A 24,766-nucleotide genomic window follows, 5' to 3' on the forward strand; every position below is an offset into this window, starting at 1 on the left:
TCATTTTATACAACCACTTAATGAGTGCCTCAAAAATGGTCACAAAATCAGATCTGGTCATATTCACTTTATGGCCGCTCTGATTTACAATTCAAATTGTGGGTTCAATCACAGTTGCAAGTCGAGGACTCCCTGCATAGATTTCCTCCAGCTTGAGATGCCTTGTTATTTACTAAGAGAGGCAAGTCTATTTGATTCTGTCTCCATTAGAAGCACAAGCATCATCAAGGACCACCTCTGAATCTAATCAAAGGTCCCTCTGGCAAAATCCTCCTATTGTCTCCCTCACAAAACAGCTTAATCAAGAGATAACAACTCTCCAAAGAGAAATCATCACTGTTTGTGTTTTGCATAAATGGAGAATGAATACATCCAATCCCTGGATTAAGGATGACAAATTAGCAGTTTCAGCTATATTATACAGATAAAGAAGATTGTTCAGGGTGAAGGAGAGAAGAAAAGAAAGGAGGGAGGGAGGGAGGGGAGATGATCATATTACCTGATAACCTTGGGAATTGTTTTGAATTCCAAAAAGAGGCACACCTGGATCCATGCAGGTTGTAACACTTGCGTCTGAAAAGAAGAACAAACAAATGTTAAGTGCTTAATTCATTTGTGTGTGTGGGTGTGTGTTTCTGTGTGAAAGAGAGAGAGAGAGAGAGAGAGAGAGAGAGAGAGGGAGGGAGGGAGGGAGGGAGAGAAAGAGAGAGAACTCTGCTCTGCCTCAGTGAGACACTTCATGGCACAAAGGTAAAGGTACTTCATGTAGATTCCAGCTCTTCTGGGGTCTACTTCTGGTTCTAGGGCAGTGATGGTGAACCTCTGGCACACATGCGGTGGCATGCAGAGATATCTCTCTGGGCAGCCCGTTACTCTTCAAGGTTCCGGAGTGTAAATGCACATGTGTGCAGGAGTGCCGGAAACCAGAAGAGCAGCTCCTTGGCATGCATGTGCGCGCCGGGAAGCTGAGCTTCTGGTTTCTGAGGCACACATGCGCATCGGCCAGCTGATCTTAGTGCACACATGCATGCCAGAAACTGGAAGACCAGGTGACCGGCATGCATGCACACAATGGAAACTGGAAGCTCAGTTTTCTGGCGTGCACATGTGTGCCAGGGAGTTGCTCTTCCAGTTTCCGGCACTCCCCCACTCATGCACGCACTCCCGTTTTGGCACTCGCTACCACTCGCTATTATTGTTTTAATTTTGTTTCGGCCAAATTGAATTAGATTTTTAAAATGTTCTTAAATTTTATGTAATCTGTTTTTATCTGGCTGTAAACCACCCTGAGTCCTTTGGGAGAAGGGTGGTATATAAATTAATTAAATAAATAAATAAATAAATAAATAAATAAATAAATAAATAAATAAATAAATAAATAAATAAATAAATAAATAAATAAATAAATAAATAAATAAATAAATACCAAAAAGGTTCACCAACAGTGTTCTAGGGAATTGCTGGGTGGGTCTTCAGAAGGAAAGTAGAGAAAGAAAAAAAACCCAATGAAGATTTGTAAAAAAAAAAAATTGATAAGGGGCCACCAAGATTTGTCAGCACTTAGGGCACCAGTGAGCCTTAATCTGCCATTCAGTGAGCAGACACAACCTTGAAATGAGTTCACACAAACCATGGCAGAAGGAAAAAACCCACTCAAAGGTTCCCAACCTACTACTTATTCCAATTTGCTGCACATCTGTGAGCATAACTTTTTTAGATAGGGCATTTTTAAGGGGTGGGAGGGTTAGGGCGGGTGTTGGGGGTAGCCCGTCGGGAGGGAAACCAGTCCCTGCGCGCGCTCGTGGCGATTATTTAGTGGGTTCGGAGGTTATGGGGGAATGTGTTCCTTTTGTGAGGTGGTTCCATTTGCACGGTAAGTGGGAGGGGCAGATATGGCGGAAGGGGGATCGTATCGGTCTAGGGGTCACGCGTTCGATGTCTGCAAGCGATCGCGTGCCCGATCCTCTGACTTTTCCGTTCCCGGATGGTCAAGACCCTCAGAGCCTGGGCCTTCGTCTTATGTTATGCAACGCACGGTCCGTGGCCAATAAGGCCCCCTAATACGATCTTATCCAGGGGCGCGGATCTTATAGGCGTTACGGAGACCTGGTTGGGCACTGAAGGGGCGTGCCCTGGTGAAATGTGCCCACGGGTTTCCGTGCATTCCATCAGCCGAGGGCCCAGGGTAGGGGTGGGGGTGGCGGTTGCTATTAAAGAGAGTCTAGAGCCGAGGAGACCACTGTACCTCAGATTGCGGTGTGAATCCCTCTTTGTGAGATGGGGTCATAGGTGTCAGATGGGCTTGCTGGTCACGTACCTGGCTCCTTGCTGCGTGACAGCTGCCCTGCCTGAGCTCCTGGAGGTGCTTGCGGGGTGGCAGTGGAGACCCCAGACTTTTAGTCATGGGGACTTTAACTTGCCATCTGCCGGCTCGTCATCGACAGTGGCTCGGGAGTTCATGGCTTCCATGACAGCCTTGGACCTGACTCAAGTAGTGGATGGCCCCACTCACATCGGGGGTGGCACTCTGGATCTTATTTTTATCTCTGGTCAGTGGTTGAAGGATCTGGATTTGAGAAATGTAGTCATAGAACCTTTGTCATGGTCAGATCACTCTCTCCTTCGCCTGGACTTTCTGACCGCCACTCAACACCGCGGGAGGCGGAACCTAGCGTTGGTTCCGTCCCAGGCGCCTGATGGACCCGGAGAGGTTCCGGACGGAGCTTGGGCCACTTCCTGAGGTCTGGCTCACGGCACGGCAGAGGAACTAGCCGCAGCCTGGCAGCGGGCTGCGGCTGGGGCTTTAGACCGTGTCGTGCCTCTGCGACCTCTGACCCGGCGCAGATCCCAACCGGCTCCTTGGTTCTCCGAGGAGCTGAGGGGATGAAACGCCGGAGAAGACGCCTAGAGAGCTCCTGGAGGTCTAGCCGTTTAGAAGCTGATCGGACACTAGTTGGGTCCTATACTAGGACCTACCTAGTGGCACTGAGGAAGCGGCGTTGCTCGCCTCCTCCCTCATTGCGTCGGCAGATAACCGCCCAGCCGCCCTGTTTGGGTGACCCGTTCCCTCCTTCACCAGGGGCGGGATGACCCGTGCAGGGGCGTGCTGAGGAGTTTAACGGTTATCTATACGATAAAATCGTTCAGCTCGAGGCGGTCTAGACCAAAATTGCGGCGATTCAGATGAGGCGTCTGAGGGTGGTCTTGGTGACATTTGTTGGGATGAGTTTGACCCTGTGGCTCTCGAGGACATGGACAGGTTGTTGGGTAGGCTGAATGCCACCACGTGTTTACTGGACCCGTGCCCCTCCTGGCTGGTGCTGGCCACTCAGGAGGTGACACGAGGCTGGCTCAGGCGATTCTGAGTGCCTCCTTGTTGGAGGAGTCTTTCCGGCCGCCTTGAAAGAGGCGGTGGTGAAACCCCTCCTCAAGAAGCCCTCCTGGACCCGGCTGTCTTAGGTAATTATCGTCCGGTCTCCAACCTTCGCCGCGAAGGTTGTAGAAATATGGTGGCATATCAGTTTCCTCTGCACCTGGATGAAACTGTCTATCTAGACCTGCTCCAGTCCGGTTTCCGGCCCGGTTACAGCACGGAGACGGCTTTGGTCGCGTTGGTGGATGATCTCTGGAGGGCCAGGGATAGGGGTTGCTCCTCTGCCCTGGTCCTATTAGACCTCTCAGCGGCTTTCGATACCATCGACCATGGTATCTTGCTGCGCGGTTGGGGATTGGGAGTGGGAGGCACCGTTTATCGGTGGTTCTCCTCCTATCTCTCCGACCGTCGCAGCCGGTGTTGCCAGGGGGCAGAGGCCGGCCCCGAGGCCCCTCACTTGTGGGGTGCCGCAGGGGTCGATTCTCTCGCCCCTTCTGTTCAACATCTATATGAAGCCGCTGGGTGAGATCATCAGTGGCTTCGGTGTGAGGTACCAGCTGTACGCTGATGACACCCAGCTGTACTTTTCCACACCGGCCACCCCAATGAAGCTATCAAGTGCTGTCCCGGTGGTTGAAGGATCTGGATTTGAGAGATGTAGTCATAGAACCTTTGTCATGGTCAGATCACTCTCTCCTTCGCCTGGACTTTCTGACCGCCACTCAACACCGCGGGAGGCGGAACCTAGCGTTGGTTCCGTCCCAGGCGCCTGATGGACCCGGAGAGGTTCGGACGGAGCTTGGGCCACTTCCTGAGGTCTGGCTCACGGCACGGCAGAGGAACTAGCCGCAGCCTGGCAGCGGGCTGCGGCTGGGGCTTTAGACCGTGTCGTGCCTCTGCGACCTCTGACCCGGCGCAGATCCCAACCGGCTCCTTGGTTCTCCGAGGAGCTGAGGGGATGAAACGCCGGAGAAGACGCCTAGAGAGCTCCTGGAGGTCTAGCCGTTTAGAAGCTGATCGGACACTAGTTGGGTCCTATACTAGGACCTACCTGGTAACACTGAGAAGCGAGGCGTTGCTCGCCTCCTCCCTCATTGCGTCGGCAGATAACCGCCCAGCCGCCCTTTTCGGGTGACCCGTTCCCTCCTTCACCAGGGGCGGGATGACCCGTTGCAGGGGCGTGCTGAGGAGTTTAACGGTTATCTATCGATAAAATCGTTCAGCTCGAGGCGGTCTAGACCAAAATTGCGGCGATTCAGATGAGGCGTCTGAGGTGGTCTTGGTGACATTTGTTGGGATGAGTTTGACCCTGTGGCTCCGAGGACATGGACAGGTTGTTGGGTAGGCTGAATGCCACCACGTGTTTACTGGACCCGTGCCCCTCCTGGCTGGTGCTGGCCACTCAGGAGGTGACACGAGGCTGGCTCAGGCGATTCTGAGTGCCTCCTTGTTGGAGGAGTCTTTCCGGCCGCCTTGAAAGAGGCGGTGGTGAAACCCCTCCTCAAGAAGCCCTCCTGGACCCGGCTGTCTTAGGTAATTATCGTCCGGTCTCAACCTTCGCGCGAAGGTTGTAGAAATATGGTGGCATATCAGTTTCCTCTGCACCTGGATGAAACTGTCTATCTAGACCCGTTCAGTCCGGTTTCCGGCCCGGTTACAGCACGGAGACGGCTTTGGTCGCGTTGGTGGATGATCTCTGGAGGGCCAGGGATAGGGGTTGTTCCTCTGCCCTGGTCCTATTAGACCTCTCAGCGGCTTTCGATACCATCGACCATGGTATCTTGCTGCGCGGTTGGGGATTGGGAGTGGGAGGCACCGTTTATCGGTGGTTCTCCTCCTATCTCTCCGACCGTCGCAGACGGTGTTGACAGGGGCAGAGGTCGGCCCGGCGCCTCACTTGTGGGGTGCCGCGGGGTCGATTCTCTCGCCCTTCTGTTCAACATCTATATGAAGCCGCTGGGTGAGATCATCAGTGGCTTCGTGTGAGGTACCAGCTGTCGCTGATGACACCCAGCTGTACTTTTCCACACGGGCCACCCCAATGAAGCTATCAAGTGCTGTCCCGGTGTTTGGAGGCCGACGGGTCTGGATGGGGAGAAACAGGCTCAAGCTCAATCCTCCAAGACTGAGTGGCTGTGGATGCGGCATCCCGGTACAGTCAGCTGAGTCCTCGGCTGACTGTTGGGGCGAGTCATTGGCCCCGATGGAGAGGGTGCGCAATCTGGGCGTTCTCCTGGATGAGCGGCTGTCTTTTGAAGACCATTTGACGGCCGTCTCCAGGAGAGCTTTCACCAGGTTCGCCTGGTGCGCCAGTTGCGCCTTTCTAGACCGGGATGCCTTATGCACGGTCACTCACGCCCTCGTGACGTCTCGCCTGGATTACTGCAATGCTCTCTACATGGGGCTCCCTTGAGGGGCATCCGGAGGCTTCAGTTGGTCCAGAATGCGGCTGCTGCGGGTGATAGAGGAGCCTCGGGGCTCCGTGTTACCTATCCTGCGCAGACTGCACTGGCTACCTGTGGCCTTCGGGTGCGCTTCAAGGTGTTGGTGACAATCTTTAAAGCGCTCCATGGCATAGGGCCGGGCTATTTACGGGACCGCCTACTGCTTCCAAATACCTCTCACCGACCCGTGCGCTCCCACAGAGGGACTCCTCAGGGTGCCGTCAGCTAGGCAGTGCCGTCTGGCGACACCAGGGAAGGGCCTTCTCTGTGGGGCTCCCACCTCTGGAGCGAACTCCCCAGGACTTCGTCAACTTCGGACCTCCGAACCTTTAGTCATGAGCTTAAAGCACTTATTCATCTGCGGGACTGGATTAGATTTTAAAGTTATTGGTTTTAAGGGGTTTTTTATTATTTATATTGTTTTTAAATTAGGCAATAGAATAAGTTTTTTAATTGTTGTTTTTTAATTTGTATTTATATGTATTTTAACTGCCTGTGAACCGCCCTGAGTCCTTAGGGAGATAGGGCGGTATATAAATTTGAAAAAATAAATAAATAAATAAATAAATAATAACTGAGATTTAACTTTGGGCTCATTTATGCTGTTCTGGCTCATCTAAAGCAACCAAATCTATAATGGGATCTAAAAGTAATTAAGAACAGATATAATAAAATAAAACAACTGTATAGGAAGTTTCAGGCTTAAGGGTGTAGTATATTGTACAGGTGGTAGCACCAGACTGGGAGTTTTGTTTGTAAGGTCAGTTTCTGAAGGATGGCTTCTAGTTTTTACTATAACAAATAATTATTGTTTTCATTTGGGAATGCAGAGTCACTAAAACGACTCACTTTATGGTGCATGATTTGAAACCTGTGAAGATTTATACACATCTTTCATTGCTGCAGAGTAATTCTAACAGAAATTAAAACGATTAATGCAGTTCACCTGTTTTCATCTTTGATATATAAATGCCCCCAAAGCAGGCTTTTTAAAATGCAAATTTCCCTGGTCTAAACTGAAAAAAACAACAACCCAAAAACAAAAACCCAGAATTAAACTTTGGACCCAACTTTTTGTGATACAGCTTTCTTACAAACATAGATAACCGGTACAAAATGGTTGTATCAAATGCCGGTTTCCTAGAAGTGATAGCACTACTCAGATACTTTTTAAATTCTGTATGGCTGTAGAGTCTGAGGAATGCCCAAATTTGCTTTTAGTGGAATTAGGGAATTACAGGTAGTCCTTGACTTAACAACCATTTGTTTAGTGACCATTTAAAGCTTCAACGGCGTTGAAAAAAGAAACCTACAATCGGTCTCACGGTCATGTAAATGAAATTTGGGCACTTGGGAACTGGCATATATTTTACAATGGTTGCATTTGATTATTGTTTGTATAAGAGGGTGAGAGTCAGGTACCTTGTTTCATATATTAAACAAATGACCCACTGGGAACCCCATATTAAAACAACATACCTTATGTGTGGACAGAATGTGAAAACAACATTTAATACAGCACAGTACTTGAGTAAAATTGTTCAGCTAAGATCGGCACAGGTGGGACTGATTGAGGTAGATACTGAAATATAATTTTATCTCATTTTATTTATCTATATATATCAAGTTATTGTATTTTATTCCAATTTCATTTTAAATTGTTTTTATAGGATTTTATTCATAATTTGTACTTGGAATTCTGTATTTTGATATGGCCCTACCAGCTAATCAATTATCTAAACCAGGGGTCTCCAACCTTGGCAAGTTTAAGCCTGGTCGACTTCAACTCCCAGAATTCCACAGAAGCTTTGCTGGCTGGGGAAATCTGGGAGTTGAAATTCTCCAGGCTTAAAGTTGCCAAGGTTGGAGACCCCTATCTAAACTAACTAACTAACTAACTAACTAACAATGGTTGCAGCATCCCAGGATCAAGTGAAATCTGTTTGTGATCTTCCCAGCTGGTTTCCAACAAACAAAGCAAAGGGGAGACAGGTTTGTTTAATGACCATAAGATTCACTTAATAATTGCTGTGATTCCATTAAAAACTATGGCAAAATGGTTGTAAAATTGGGATGAGTCACTTAACAACTTTGTTAAGTGACAAAAGTTCTGGTTCCAGTTGTGTAAATGGAAGGCTACCTGTATTCAGCAGGTAGTGACCACACCTTGCTTGGGAATTAAATAGAATTGGACCAGATTAGTATTTTGGCAGGAGTTTTCAATATTAAGATATAAAAGTTGGAAAACTTTCTGGAGTAGAGCAATGGGAAACTACTTCCTTAACACTGCCAAGAAAAGGCAGAAGCATTTTTATTATTATGTTCCCCAATAAAGTTCCATCTTGTTACCGATGCAGCTTGGCTGGGTCCCACTCCATGATCCATCGGCCTGGCAGAACCTCCGAGCTGATCCCACCAGCACTAATGGGGGCAGACAGGAATAAGAGACAGAGGAGCGGAAAGTAAAACCTCGATCTTCACGTCGCCCGTCTGCTGGGATTCCTGGATCGTCACAAAAGACAGCTGCAAAAAGAATGGTCAAAGGACTTCAATGAGAGACATTTCACTGGGATAAGATCTCTAACCACACCAACCTCTTGTAATATCCTACGTCTGGTGCACACAGCCAGTGAGCCAAGATCCCTAACTCTTTTGGACCAGTAGGGAAATATAACATATTGAACTTGTTTTGGGTATGCAGATGAAGAAGTAAGACAAAAACCCGAACCATGACCTCTAAATTACCAAGGCTCCTGAACTCAAATAAACTTCCTGAATTGCTAGCTTTTGTAGCTTCTGGGTCATAAGTTATCTTAAATCAGCACCAGGGATCAAATGCTCTGAAGTCTACTACCGGTTTTCACTTCGCTGCTGGTTCGCTTTGTGAGCGAATGCTTGCTGCATGCCAAATGCACGCTTCATGCGCAGGCGTACCGCAAGCGCCACCGTGCAGCACTGAAAAAGGAGGATTAAGAAGCCTGTTCTGTTCTGTAAGTAGAACAGCGTAGGGAGGGGGAAACAGCTGTGCCACGTGGTTTAGATTCGCTAGAAAGCAGAATTTCCTGCTTTCTAATGAATATAAATCGCACGGCACAGCTGATTATTGGAAATACCAGTTCGCCCGAACCAGTAGCATTTTTTAAAACTAGCGGTTCGTCTGAATCAGTAGCATTTTTTTACTACCAGTTCAAACAAACCGTTCCGAACTGGTAGCATTTCACCCCGATCAGCTCTGATATTTTCAGATGGGAACAAGGATGTAACTAGCCACAAAACGAACTAGTGCCAATCTCCATTTTATTCTTATTATTTCACCAAAAGCAGAAAATTATTGGTCAGCATTTATTATACAATTATAAAAAGGTTGCTTGTATCCTACTTCAGTGGGCAGAACCTGGTGGTCTGTTCCCAGTCTTGCTCAAATAAGCTTGACTGAAGCAGATTGTGTGGTTTCCACTCAAATCATGGGGAATTTTTCCTTTACAAGGAAAATGATAACTATGAACTGTCACAATGGGGGGTGTATAATCACAAAATTCCAATATTTTGGAATGCAAACTGTAAGTTTATGTCTCAATTTGCTTTTGTTTTTTTAGATACCGGTACATAAAGAAAATGAAGAACCATCATTATGATCTTCTAAGAATACCTATGATGTTTATATAGAATCCAAGGTCAGTTTTGGAAATAAAGGTGAATCTGGAGTTCACACTTACATTTTGTTTAAAATTAGAATAATAACAAGTTAGAAAAGTAAAAATGGACCCTGACTGGCACCTAGAAAAATATCCATGGCACTCTGACACCTTCATGTGTTATCTGGGGTGAAATCTACTTACCTTCCCAACCGGTTTGGAAGTGCACGCACTGTGCCATGTCATGTGTCACATGCGTGCTTAAACCCTCTGCGCATGCACAAACCCTTCTGTGCATGCGCGGAGGGTAAAAAACAGGTTACTTCCTGGTTAAAACCTGGAAGTAATGACGAACGGGCAGGTGGGCGGGACCTCGCACCGCCATCGCTACCAGTTCTCTGAACTACCGGCCAACATCACTACTGGTTCGGCTGAACAGGTCCAAACTGGGAGCATTTCAGTCCTGATGTGTTATGTTGGGGACTCTCAATTTAGAGCAGGGGTCAACAACCTTGGCAAATTTACAACCTGGTGGACTTCAACTTCCAGAATTCCCCAGCCAGCTTTCCTCCAGGCTTAAGGTTGCCAAGGTTGGAGACCCCTGGTTTAGAGGACATTTGTAACCTGGCTAGCAGAAGAGAGTGGCCAGCTTCTCTCTGCACGCTGTGTTTCATTGTCAGTGAATGTTTAATCTATTTCCACCTTCCTACTCTCTCCTGGCAGGCCGGCTGAGAGAGAACAGAAGGCTAGCTTCAATTTCCTTGCTTGCTTTTGCTTGAATTCAAAAACAGATCTTCCGTTGTATAAAGGCAAAACACCATGTGGCCCTATATTGAACAGGAAAGTCTGTTTCTTCTGCAGCAGGTGGAACAAGAAATGCCAGACAAAAACTCATGTTCTTCCAAATGTCTGGGTGGGAGGGAAAGCACAAAAATTCTACACAATTGCAGGCTAGCTTCCCTTCTGATAAAATTCTGGACACTTTTCTTTCATTGCACACCTTTGCTTTCAGACTTCTCCTCCAAAGAGGTTTGATAGCATCTTCTAATACTTCTTGGATACCGAAGCCAAATTTTCCAGCAGAATTTAGCTCTTCTGCTCAGTTTGAAAATGGGCCCATTTTGCTTGGTTCAAGAAGAGAGTGGGAAAAAGGACTTTGGAAGTGTTTTAGTTAAACTTTGCTGGTGGAGGCCTTTAACAATCAAAGTGATGCGGGAATAGGGTGAGCATTTTAGTAGAATATGATCCAACTGCCTTGTGCAACTGAAAGAGGTTTGTGTAAAATGGAATAAATAAACTAGAAAAATTTTCACCTAAGTGTTTTTCCCTGGCCCCCAGGGAGCAGCTAATCCTTCTCATGATTCTTCTGGTTCACAGCAACATTCAGACAAGCAGCATGGTGACCCCCTCTCTCTGTTGTTCTTTTTTAACTTTCGTTTTAGCTATAATGGCCAAGCAGCTTTTTTGATCGGTTCTCACTAAAGACTGGATTCTGGCTTTTGACTAGTCAGATAACAAGAGTTTGTGATGGATATGTCTTTATAATGTAAGAAGCCTCAGCTACTCCACTTCTGACTTCATGCCTTGTCCAGCTGGAACAGTCTACTTACGAAAGCACTGTGGGATTTCTCCACTCCATGATCCATTTCCTTCACAGGTCAAAACAGCAGCTAGGGAGAGCTGGTAGCCTTCCAGACAGGTATAACTGATACTTGAGCCCCAACTGAAATCTGAGCCCATGACTCTTCCATTGGAAACAATTTGTGGAGATTTGCAGATGATAGCTAGGGAGAAAAAGTCACACTGAACTCAACACGAGACCCAGAAGGTTAGAATTCATGTTCTAGGGTTTCTATCATTTTCATGTGAGTGTGCTCTAGATATTGAAGGAACTTGTCATAGCTGCAAAGCTCCTTCAAAGGGCTAGAATTCACAGCTGTTACCCTGTTCTTTCTATTTGGTCAAATAAATAAATAAAGGTTGCCGAAATACAGATGGTAATTAAATAAGGCCACAGCATGCAAGTAACCGTATAGCAAATTGGCCATCTGTAGCACCTAGGCATAAAGTAGGTGAAATTTTAAACATGCTTGTCTGGCCCATCAGAAATCCTGGCATGAAGGACATTAACACTATGCACATCACTAGACAGGATGATCTTCTTTAGAATCATGTGCTTCTATGTGCAACCAAGATTAATTTATATATGGCTTCTGAATCCACCTCTAACCCCAATTTTTTTTCAAAAGGTCTCAGATTATTCTTGAAACCAGTCCTTCCTGGCTTTCCATTGACCACAGGGATTCAAAATAATGTGAGCCATGAACAGAAATGGGCATTAAAAAGGTCTCTTTAGGATTCTTTTAAAAAACCCTTGTGGTTAAAGAAAATGGTGGGTAGTTTTTACCAGATTTTTTAAGGGGAAGAAAAATTTCTACAATTTCTTAAGAACAAAACTCTCTCACCCTTCCAGGAGTAATATAATGGATGAATTCTCTTGAGATCTTGAACAGAAGCATAAAAAGTTGTACTGGAGCAATTGCACAAAAGTGAAAGACAGACTACACATATACAACACTTTCTTTGATCACCTAGTGCAGGTATGCATATTCTGCCTATGAGATATTCTCCAAGCTGTTCTTTTTAAGGCTAATTCTCTTCAAATAAATTGAAGAAGTGAGGGAGTAAGTGGGGGAAAGAATTTCTCTATCTGGATTTTGTGGCTTCTACTCTATCCTATCCTTATCCTATCTGGAGATTATCTGGCTAGGAAAGATTCCTCTAGACAAGGGATGGGCAACTATGCCCCCTTTGTGACTTTTGGACTTCAACTCCCTGAATCCCTGAGCCAGCCATGCTGGTTCTGGAATTTTGGGAGTTGAAGTCCACAGGTTGTAAAGGCCCACAGTTGCCACCCGTGCTCTAGTCTAGACCATGGGTGTCAAACTCTCCCTGTCATGTTGCCATCATGTGATGTATCATGACATTTTTTCCCTTCACAGAGCTGGGGTGGACGTAGCCTGCAGGTGACGCATCCAGCTCATGGACCGCCAGTTTAACACTCCTGCTTCTATCTAGAGCAATGTTTCTCAACCTTGGTGGATTGAAGATGTGTGAACTTCAACTTCCAGAATTCCCCAGCCACACTTCTTCATGTCACCAAGGTTGAGAAACCTATAGGTGTAAATTATAGGGAAATCCCACATGTGCTCTAATGTGCGATTAAATTGGCCTTACCTTTGCAGACAGGTTTTGTCCCATTCCAGGTCCGGTCCTTAGTGCAAGTTAAAGTAGAAGCTCTTTCTGACTCCATCATGTAACCTGGCATGCACTGAAATGTGACAGTCTTATTATAGGTGAAGTCATTGCCCATTCGGATGCCATTGGCTGGTACTCCAGGGTCCCCACAGTTTATCACTTGGAAAAGGAGAAAAAGAAGGTCAGCTGCAGATCTCAAAGGCAAGGTTGATGAAATAGTTGTTAATAATGAAAACAACAGTATTATTTTGAAAGCAAATTCTTACAACAGCCCTCAAGTTCAAGACATAGTCTCCCATGGTGAAACTTAATGACAGCAGGGAGTAACAAGCAATCTAATTCCTAAATAGTGTGATGGCTGGTCTGTACCGGGTCCCTTTCCAAATGGAAATACTGCAAGTCTTTTTATTACCTGCAAAATTGTGGGAAGGGCTTCCTGATTTCAACTGTGATTTACAGGAGTTAAAAAACACAGAAATTTGCTCATAATTCTGATCTGTGAGTGGTTATTATCTCCTCCTTGCAAAAATTCCATTTTGGTTAAAAGGGGAAAATAGATTATCTTGTTAATCATAGACCTATTAGCCCTCTTAACGCAGTCAGCAAGCTTGATGCAGGACATCTACAATGGAAATTTTAGGATTCCCTGGAACAAGAAAACTTGCTGACAAAAGAGTAGGCTAGTTGATCCATTATTGATTAGTGCCTTACATCTGAGCATCGCATTGGAGAAATACTTCTCCTGTAACAGAATCTCTCTCTCTTTTTTTTGCTTTTAGAGGTTTCAAAGCAGAATTTGATGCTATCTTCTAAGTTAAACTACGGGAGAAGTTAGAAGCTTCCTTGACCAACCAGCATTGACTTTATCTAATATCTATGCTACATGAAGGCATGTTACTCAAAAAAAAGTTGTAGCCACCAAAGCCATCTTACCCAATATTACTGAAACCAAGAAAAGTGTTAAGCAGAGCTGCATATTAGTTTCACTCCTATTTACTTAATACATTAATTTCATAATGGGGCCTCTCCACTAAGTGAACTCTCTCCCCCTGAAGAGATTTCTGTTGTATTCTATGCAGATGATCCAATAATGTTTGTTGGTCTTGAAAATCACCTAGCATAGTTTTTCCAGGAATACCAACCAGAACACAATTATCAGAAAGCTAACATCATGGGATACGCCAAAAGCCTCAAGAACCTTTTTGTGGAACATATATAGCCACAGGAATAAAATAATTGAGGATTGTTCATAATTCTACTGTCAATTGGAAGCTCCATGGGACCTACATTGCTGAAAATGCACAGAGGAATTCGTCTGACATCGTTAAATACTTTAAGGCAAGAAATGGCTATTATACACCTATAGTTCTCAAATTATTTGAAGCCACAACATTAGCACAGCTTCTCTGTTATGTCTGACTGGGTCCCTTTTCCAGTTTCACACCACTAGAATGCTTACAATCCAAACTTCAAAGATATGTCCTTCAAGTGTCTTTACTGACACTTTGTGCTTCAGATAGGCTTCATGAAAATGGAGACTAGAGTGTGGTTGGCCATGCTCAACTGTTGGCTCAAACTATTTTCCTTTATTCCTTGTCCTTGTCCCACTAACCATGAGCAAATTTGTCTGGAAGCAAGGTAAGGGCAATTAAAATCTTATCCTTGGTCCTTTCACCAGATGTTCTACTCAGCATGAGTTATGATGGGCCAGAGCATTTCTTAAAACAGTGTACAACAGATAGTGAGTGCCATTCCGATCTAAACACACCCAGACATTATTAACAGTGAATCCATCAGACATTTTGTTTCCTCCATGACATACTTAATTAAGCAGGAGATTCTTAAGCACTGAAAGGTTTTGCTCTGGCATGATACCACAGCTTTCCTTCACTGTACTTAGAGATTGATTGACTGTCAGCTCTTTGAAGGACGGGCAGACTTAACATTTCTATATCAAAAGCACCATTTTTGAAGAATTTGGGATATGCCAATTCAGGGATGCACCTTATTTAGTTAATAACTTTACGTTCCACCACTGGGAACAAACTTAGGCAGCAATTTAAAAGTTCTAAGCAGCAATAACAGGATAAAGATGTAGATATAACAAATAAAAGAAAAAAAATAAAGAACTCAGTGATTTTGGAGTAGAGCATAAACAAACAAGCAAACAAGCAAACAAATAAATAAGAATACTAATGAAAAATAAACTAAAATTAAACAGCAAGGTAGCATTTCAGCATTCACTATTATCATGCCCTGCAGTTCTTGTAAGTCTTAGCTGTTGGTCCAAGTACATCTAGAAAGCATCAAGTTGTAGAAATGAGCTTCATCATTGCTAACATCTTCCTTTGACCAACTCACCTGTGCATTCTGGGGTACTCCCGGTCCAGGTCCCATTGACAGTACAATGCCTGCTGAGCACACCTGTGGAATAATAGCCATCGCGACACTTGTATATGATGGAGCTGGAGAACACCAGGCCGTCATTGAATAATACCCTTGAGTTGCTGGGTGTCCCAGGGTTCCCACATGATATCACTGCAACCAATGAGTAACAAATGAAGCTTCAGTCAAAAGAGTGCAACAATATCCTTGGCTATGAAGCATTTGCATTAACGTGCAGATTCAGAGTTAGAGAAATCTGATGGGGCTCTCTGTTGGGACTTGCAACATTTATCCGAGATGTTGGGCAGAGAAAGATCACACCCCTGATTCTACTTCCCTAAAACTTAAGGCTGAAGATAGAACCCTTAAGGGTAAAGCAAGAGCTCTGCACCAAATCATAGCGGTGAACCTCGTTGAGCAGCTGTCTACATATACTTGAACTGACAGAAAATTATACCAGCATGTCATTAACTATTGCCACTGCCAACCTTCTTCCTATTGGAATGCCTTTGTTTCAAGTCACTGCAATCTTCTAATTTCTCATCATGGTAATGGGTTTATTACCCTTGAACATTGTAACAATTCAGGTATGCACATGTGTGTTGGAGAAGAACATGACTTTAACTCTGGTACAGCTAAGAATGACTTAATTCTAATTCAGGTAAAGACAACGTCATGGAAAGATTACGCAGGGAAAAAAGCTTGCTAGGACAATTCAGTACCATAGCTAAAAGCAAATGGAGAAAGGCCTCAGAGTACATTTCCTTTTAGAACACATCTGGAAGTCCTTTACAGGTAGTCTTCAATTTACAACCACAACTGAGCCCCAAATTTCTGTTGTTAAGTGAGGCATTTGTTAAGTGAGTTTTGTCCCATTTTACGACCTTCCTTGCCATAGTTGTTAAATGAATCATTGCAGTTGATAAGTTAGTCACCTGGTTGTTGAGTGAATCTGGCTTCCCCATTGACTTTGCTTGTTTAAAAGGTTGCAAAAGATGATCACATGACCTTGGGGCATAGCAAGGGTCATAAGTATGAACTAGCTGCCAAGCATCTGAATTTTGATCTCATGATCATGGGGATGCTACCAAGGTTTTAACTATGAAAAATGGTCATAAGTCACTTTTCAGTGTCCTTGCAACTTTGAACAGTCACTAAATGAACTGTTGTAAGTCGTGGACTACCTGTACTGGGTGAGAATTCTGGATGTTGCTGTTCTAGGGTATCTGAAGAGTCCCAGGATGGAGAAGACTGAAAATGCTCCCTTGGTTATGAGGGTTGAATCAGCCAAATGATAAAGTTGGATCAGCCAAATGATAAAGCCATCATTTGGAGTGTGATGGAGATCTGAAGAGGATTGAGCTATGGGACACATTTAAACCATCTAACCATATGGTAGAATGTGCATTTTAACAAGCCCTGGAAAATAAACAAATCAAATTCCACACTTATCTCCTATCGAATATTGCATTCTGTATTCCTCAACTGTTTCTTCTTCCTTTGCGTATGCTATAAAACAAGGGTCTCCAACCTTGGTCCCTTTAAGACTTTAAGACAAGTCTTAAAGGGACCAAGGTTGGTGACCCCTGCTATAAAACATCGTGAAAGATTTGTACAAAAATGCAAGTTGGTATTTTGCATGGATGTGTTTTTATTCCATAAACTTGACACAATTCCTTTAAGTTAGGCATCAGGATTAGATTCTCTGTTACAGTCAACAGAGTTTTTAGGGTGATCTCTCCCTATGAAGCCTGCATTTTCCTCAACAGAACAGATCATTCAAACAACCACCTTTTACTGCCACCATGTACAAATTTAAAAGTCTCCCCCAAAGGAAAAAAAAAAAATCCACAGCCTCTCCAGAACATGTGGCTTTTCAAATGCCCTCGATCTTAAACAGGTAACACCATATAAAAGAAATTTATATCTATATAAATGTGCATAGATGAATTTGCTGTTATCTCCTCAATTAAATAGATGTACTAAAACAGCCGTTTCCCTTGGAGATTCATTTGCCTAAGATCCAACCTGTTATTCTGACACCTCTTCTGAATTAATGGTCTGAATGCTCCCTGCAGCGTTTTCTTTGCCATTCAATCAATAGCTCAAGAGTCTTTCCTTTAAAAGATTACAATGTCTTTGCTGAAATCCAGCTTTGGAACAAGATGCAGTGGAATGTCTTTTCAAGTCCTTGTTTGTGAGCTGACAATTCCACATCATTCTGAACAGCCAGTCACAGTTTGCTTGGAAAGCAAGAGAAATGGTGGGATGATGGAACGGATAAGGGTAACATTCAAGGAATGGAATGGGAATGGTCACCCAGATCTTATGATAGACAGAATATGGGGCATTTAACAACCAAGGAATTATCCTGCTAGTCTTGATATAGCCCATTTGTGTCCCATTCAAATGGTTTAGTGCTAAATAAACAAATTCTTTATAGAATGCTTGGTGTTCTCTACACTTGTTTGTTTGCAGAAGTTTCATTATCCAAGTAAGCAACATCATCAATGCTAATGAGTATTGGGTTTGCTCACACTCATTGCAAAGTCTATACGCTTACCCCCCACTCTGTACACTGGGCAGTCATCCCACCACTGACCAGCACTGATGATGTTATCTAGTTGGGTAATAAAATGTCTGCAAGAAAACAAACAAGGTCAGAGAGCACCAAGGATTCTGAGCTACAGATGCCATCTTCTATTGAAAAAAAAAACCTATTTATAAATACAATCAGAGGTAACGAAACATCATGGAAAGCTGGCCATGAACAGAGAACCCTCGGCCATCACAAACTTATTTTTACAAAGTCTTGGGTCGGGCCTTCACTCTTCATTCCAGCCCTTTGGTGCCAAGAGGAGGATGGGAAAAACTTTCCTCTGGTTTCTCTGTGTATGTTCACTTGTTTTTGTTTTAATGCCAATTTTCATTTTAAATCTCGCTGGAAATTAAAGCTAAATGAAGCCTGACTCTTCAGTCTGGTAAGGGGATCCTGGTTACAAGGCAGCTTATGTCGCATAAAACAGAAACGCTAACACAGCACAGCTCTAATGAAATGCGATTAATTAGCTTGCTTCATTCCAAACCATTTGTGGCCTTTGAAATATTGATTGGGGTTCTTTGGGGGAAAAAAATTCCCTTTGAATTTTTATGATTATAGGGCGGAGGGAAAAAAAAAGACTTAAAATTAACAGTCCCTCTGGAGAATAAACACTGCTGTTTTTGCTGCCAAATGAGCCAGAGTGGGCTGAAGCATATGCCTGCTACCTCTCGGTCTCTGGGGCAGAGGTGAGCCAGAGAAATGTGTGGACAGCTGGGGATTACACTCGGGAAAGAGGGTTCCTCAGAGTCCAGCTAAAGGTTACGCTTTGTACACAAATCTCTGAAGCAGAGAGCTCGATATGTAACTATTCCAAGCCTGGGGAGTGAAACAGCAGCCTTTAAAAAGTCAGTGGATACCATGCTCCTTGGAAAGTTCTTTGCGGGTTTTTGGGATGACTTTCATCATATGGAGCAAATCCTGGTTCTGGCACTTCAACCACTGAAAACAGGCATTGAATAAATTGCTGGAGGCTGGGCTGATGGTAAACTCACACATTTCTTTCTAGGGTTCCAGAATGTAAAATAGGTCACAGAGCCAGATTATTTATGGGACTGAGGCTCTCTAAGGACATATATCTGTCCTACCAGATCATACAGGATGGACATGCTACTAGTTCTTTCCCTTAAAGATTGCCATCTGATGGGATCTAGGAAGTGTGCCTTTTCCATGACAACCTCTGTCCTATGGAACACCCCTCCCCTTGAGATTCAGCAGGCCTCTACTCTTCCAGCCATCCCAAAAGCATTTGAGACCCGGCTTTTCCCCCCAAGCACTGGGATACACCAATGTGGATGAGAGGATTTAATGAGGGACAGCAGGTGAAAACTCTACTTTTGTGCTGGGTTTTTTTAATGTTTATGGTTTTAATAAATATACAGTATGTATTATTTTGTTTTATTATTGATATTGTTCTAATTGTTGTTTGGGAACCATGCAGACTTTGATATAAGATTGGCAGCTGTATAAATGCTTAAATAAAGTAAATTTAATTGTTAAAAACCACTGAAGCAAGACACTGGAGCAGAAGCAACTTCTGACTTCCCACCGGTTTCCCCATTGAATTGTTAAGTGCAAAGCTGCAGGGAGCATTGGAAATCTTTCTTCCCTTCCCTTCCTTTCCTTTTCCTTCCCTTCCCTTCCCTTCCCTTCCCTTCCGTCTTGTCCCCTCCCCTCCTTTCTCCTAACTCAATTCTCCTTACAGCATTGGTCTACAAAACCAAAGTATGCAGCGTAATTGAGACTCATTTAGTTCTTGAATGGTATACTAGAAGGACCACATTTCAAAATGTAAGTGGATCCAGTACAAAAAAAACTTAATTAAAATTCAGTTCATTTGATGTAATAATTTTCCCCATCTGCCACACTGACAGTTACAATTTGCTGCCAATTTTGGAGGAAGTCTGGAGGCTTCACGCAGTGTTTCAAGGAACAGCGTGCAGCTTTGAGACCTCAGGTTCTCCACCTTTAAGCATACAAGGAGAAAATTGCCTCAGGAAACAAATATTGAGAAGTATGGTGATGCAGTCTTTTGGGAGAAGAAAATTATATGCATTGGAAGCCTCCTCTGAACCACCTTGAGGTTGCCTTCTGCAGGAGAGAATACGACCTCATGACCAGGGATGGGCCAGTCAACTTCATGGCTCAGAAAAGATATGTGGCATCTCATCTTCATTTCAAGCTGAAAACTATATTGGTTACTCTTGTCATTCCTTTTTTTTAAAAAAAATTATTTTATTTTATAGACAAACAAACATACAATACATAATCATTCAGTGTATCATCTGTGTACAACTTTTGTGTCTTCTTCTTCTTCTTCCTCCTCCTATATTCATCACTTCTTGGTATTATCTGTTCATTTGTTGTAGCATTCTCCCCACATTGTTCATTTGTTGTAACATCCCTTATTTCATTGCAACATTATCCCCCCCTCTCTCTCTCTGTAAGTTCGCCGCGAACTTAAAACTTATTTATTCCGTATGGCTGGACTAGCCTGATTCTTATTTTTATTGGATGGGTTTTTAAAATTCTGTGATTTTATGGGGAAGTACGTTTTTTAATATTTTGGGCATTTAAATTAGTTTTTTAAGGGATGTTTTTAATTATTGTATGTATGTATATTTTATCTGCCTGTTCACCGCCCTGAGTCCTTCGGGAGAAGGGCGGTATACAAATTAAAATATTATTATTATTATTATTATTCTGTATATTCGGGTTTTCTCCCACGTAAAATTGGAAGTATTTTGGCGACGTTTCGACGAATGGGATTTGAGCTGGTGAGCTGCACTGCTGCTGTTTGGCTTCGTGTTCATGGTCGTGCTACATCTTCATAGTGGGTGTCAGTCTGCTGCATGTATGGATTGGAGGGGTTTGAAATGGCTAATGTTGCAGCTGCGGTCTGGCTTCTGGTCCTTGGTCATGCTTCCTGATCAGTGTGGAATATGACTGTGGGTTTGGGTCTGCTTTCTGGGTGGATGTGCGGTGGTGACATCCTGTATGGACCTCGTGAGTGTGGGTCTAGTGTCATTCCTCGTGTTAGGGACTCGTTTGTCAGTAAGGGCGGGTTTCCAAATGGCTGGTAGGCGGGAGGTGTCATCTCGTTTGTTCATGCTGTGTGGACGTTTTTCTATCTCAATGGCTTCTCTGATTATTCTGTTGTTAAAGTGTTCAATTTTGGCGATAGTTCACCACCGCACATCCACCCAGAAAGCAGACCCAAACCCACACTGATCATGAAGCACGACCAAGGACCAGAAGCCAGACCGCAGCTGCAACATTAGCCATTTCAAACCCCTCCAATCCATACATGCAGCAGACTGACACCCACTATGAAGATGTAGCACGACCACAAAGCCAAAAAACAGCTATGCAGCTCACCAGCTCAAATCCTCCTGCAACACAGACTAAACTGAGCACAAACAAGCCCCCACCAACACAGGACACACCCCCATCCAATCAGAGCACAAAACCACCCCCATCCAATCAGAGCACAGCCAAGCTCCCACCCAATCAGTTCAAACCCCCACTAGCAGTTAAAAGGAAGAAACAGCTGCGATCACACATTGCTCCCAGAAGCACGAAGCTGAAGCCTGAAGATGACGAATGAGACTTCGTCGAAACGTCGCCAAGACACTTCCAATTTTACACGGGAGAAAACCTGAACAACCAAAGACCTATATACAAACACCCGTGAAAACCTCAGAAAACATATATATATATATATATATATATATATATAATCTTCCCTAACCAATGGTAAAATTGTCCCCATACCTTAAAATATTCTGATTCCTCTCTTTCTTTAATTATCAAAGTCAATCTATTCATTTCTGCACAATCCAATATTTTCTTAATTACTTCCCTCTCTGAAGGGATTTTCTCTGCTTTCCATCTTTGCACAAATACTATTCTCGCTGCAGTTATTTCTCGTCATTTCTTATATTCTCTTCCAAGAGCATCATGCCATAATTGAGCTTTAGTGTTTCAGCACCTTTGTTCCAAATCTTTTCTTCCCATCCCTTGGTCTTGGATACAAATCTTAGAAATCCTAGATTTCAGTTGTAAATGACTTTCTGTCCCTAACACCAAACATTTCCCATGCAGATTTATAATCTTGTGATTAAAACGTTTTGTCTGGGATCCATGTTCCTGGCTCTTTCTGTACTACATAAAATTATTTATTTTGGAATTGATATACATGACCCATCCCTTTTGCATCAATAAAATGAAGATATTTGAAGTAGTGACAGAGGAACTATTGGGCATCAGAACAATAATAGGTTATGACATTTCTTCAGTCATTGACTGCATCAGAATATATTTCCAGCAAATTTACAAAGCTTGGCTTCTGAATAACCAGAGAGAAGTTCATATTCTTTGGGTGTCTCTATGTGCTTTTCTCCTGTCTTTCCTGGCATTGATTTTAAATACAGAAGTATTTAAAGTATAGAAGTAACAATAATCCACCTGAAAAGACAGCTGAGCTTTATTACACTGGACTACCTGGTGTCTTTTTCTATTCTGTTTTCTCTGTAAAAGTTATCTGAATATGTATGTTTATTAGGCTTGTTAAGGGAACATAAGGGATGTTAAATGTAACTTTATCTAGCATGAGATGGCTTAATGGAGTAGTGTTTTTTTTTTAAGAAAAGAAAAATGTCACCATTTATTGTTTATATTTACCATGACAATATTTACCATGACAACAGACTTCTCTGCTGATCATCCTTAGATGAAAGCATGGTAAGGGAAGCTTGGAAATTTTAATGTGAGTCCTTGCTCTCAACAATCAAAAGATGATGGTCACTTAGACCACCATCAAAAGAGAGATTTTTGGGGATTCCAAGTGGCGCCTCCAGAATTAAGGTAGAGGACTCTAGGGATTAGTTGTTGGGCACAGGCATCTAATAATCCACATTTAGGAGAAGTATTTTTGTTAGCTACCAAAGCAAGATGTGAGACTCTAAGGCAGGGGTGTTTAAGACTTGTGGACTACAACTCCCAGAATTCCCCAATCAGCAGGACTAAGATATAAAACAGACTGGGATTGAATTTTCCATTTCTTTCTCCCCCCCCCCCCAATGTTATTATTTGAAGTATAATCTTTCAAAAGGAGGAATACTCCCTCCAACATTTTCTTAGGTGGCATCTTGTCATTTGGAAGGTGTTTAAAGTTCTCCTTCCTTAAATTGGATAAGAACTTGCATTTTTTTTGCCTGGTGCCAGGTGTTTTTTTTTTGCTGCAAAGTTTTAACAAGCACAATCTCAAAGGGTGCAAAAGAATTGCAAAGGGGGAAATATAGAAGCTGTATTCAACCATGCTCACTTTCACCTTTTAAATTTGTTTGTGACTTTCCCAGAGATTCAGGCTAACCAAAATGGTGAGGTAGATAGTTGCCTGAAGAGTATAGCAAAATTCTTTGTTTAAGCAGATGTAGTACAAATATCTTAAATCTCTGGAGAAATTTGCTGTACTATACAGCCATTAGCAAACAACAGTAATTGCATGAATCCAGTCTGGTCAGTATAACCTCTAAAAAGAATCTAAAATTTGCTTAAAAATACTAAGCCATATGCTATGGTAGTATATATAACATAACATAACATAACATCAGAGTTGGAAGGGACCTTGGAGGCCTTCTAGTCCAACCCCCTGCCCAGGCAGGAAACCCTACACCATCTCAGTCAGATGGTTATCCAACATTTTCTTAAAAATTTCCAGTGTTGGAGCATTCACAACTTCTGAAGGCAAGTCGTTCCACTTATTAATTGTTCTAACTGTCAGGAAATTTCTCCTTAGTTCTAAGTTGCTTCTTTCTTTGATCAGTTTCCACCCATTGCTTCTTGTTCTACCCTCAGGTGCTTTGGTGAACAGCCTGACTCCCTCTTCTTTGTGGCAGCCCCTGAGATATTGGAACACAGCTATCATGTCTCCCCTAGTCCTTCTTTTCGTTAAACTAGACATACCCAGTTCCTGCAACCGTTCTTCATATGTTTTATCCTCCAGTCCCCTAATCATCTTTGTTGCTCTTCTCTGCACTCTTTCTAGAGTCTCAACATCTTTTTTACATCGTGGCGACCAAAACTGGATGCAATATTCCAAGTGTGGCCTTACCAAGGCATTATAAAGTGGCACTAACACTTCACGTGATCTTGATTCTATCCCTCTGTTTATGCAGCCCAGAACTGTGTTGGCTTTTTTAACAGCTGCTGCACATTGCTGGCTCATATCTAAATGGTTACCCACTAGGACTCCAAGATCCCTCTCACAGGTACTACTATTGAGCAAGGTAATATATGCTAGGCATGTGTGGGCATGTGTCCCAAGCGCATCAACTCAGATCTGGGAACAGCTTTATGGCAAGAACAAATATTCTTGAGGGTACACAAGAACAAAATTGAATTAAAAGATGGAGGAAAGAGACCATTGAGCAAGGAATAACATTAAAGGAGGATATGGCTGAAGGATTGTATACTACCTGGAGGACTCTAAATAAGTTGAGAGTTGCCTAAATGTAGAACCAATATGCTCACATAGAGGCTCTTTGCAGATAACAACATACTATGTGAATGTGAAGAGAAGGTGTCTTCATTCTACAAATTTAAAGTTTGATATAGACATTGGGGAGGGGAGGAGGAGGATGACGACAAAGATAGTCTTCTGGAACTTTTTTGCCCTTCAGAAAGAATGTATGTTAGCTCTTATAATGCCAGGTTGTGAACTATACATATTGCATCCAATACTTCTGGGAAGCCCAGGCTGATGAAAGTGAGGAGGTGGAGAGCTAGAAGTCTCTGAAAGAATTATAATCTCACTATATACTATTGTTACCATTAATTCACCATACGTGGACCCATCTTTCCAGATTCTGTGCAAACAGCATAAATATTTACATTAAAGATTAAGAAGACAAAGAATATTACGTTTTGGTATGGTTTTTAAATGTTATAAGTCCCCCAGAGTCGCTGCTGTGAGATGGCAGCCACATAAATCCAATCAATAAATAAACAAATGTGGACATATATTGGTGAAAGGGGAAAAAAAGAACCCAGAAGGTATAAAACACCCTAA

At 43.2% G+C, this 24,766-nt stretch overlaps 1 protein-coding gene across 1 annotated transcript in view; it reads right to left on the reverse strand.

Moving 5' to 3' along the window:
- The window catches only part of CSMD2 (CUB and Sushi multiple domains 2), a 795,888-nt gene that overhangs the window by 12,835 nt on the left and 758,287 nt on the right, over nt 1-24,766 (reverse strand). Inside the window, exons 58-62 of the mRNA XM_058195470.1 lie at nt 15,072-15,248; nt 12,690-12,869; nt 11,063-11,236; nt 8,167-8,340; nt 500-573 (exon numbers count right to left, since the gene is read on the reverse strand). Of these exons, the coding sequence (XP_058051453.1) occupies nt 500-573; nt 8,167-8,340; nt 11,063-11,236; nt 12,690-12,869; nt 15,072-15,248 (779 nt within the window). The remainder of the gene's footprint in view (nt 1-499; nt 574-8,166; nt 8,341-11,062; nt 11,237-12,689; nt 12,870-15,071; nt 15,249-24,766) is intronic.

The sequence above is a fragment of the Ahaetulla prasina genome, chromosome 10 (genome assembly GCF_028640845.1).
Source record: "Ahaetulla prasina isolate Xishuangbanna chromosome 10, ASM2864084v1, whole genome shotgun sequence".
Lineage (NCBI taxonomy): Eukaryota > Metazoa > Chordata > Lepidosauria > Squamata > Colubridae > Ahaetulla > Ahaetulla prasina.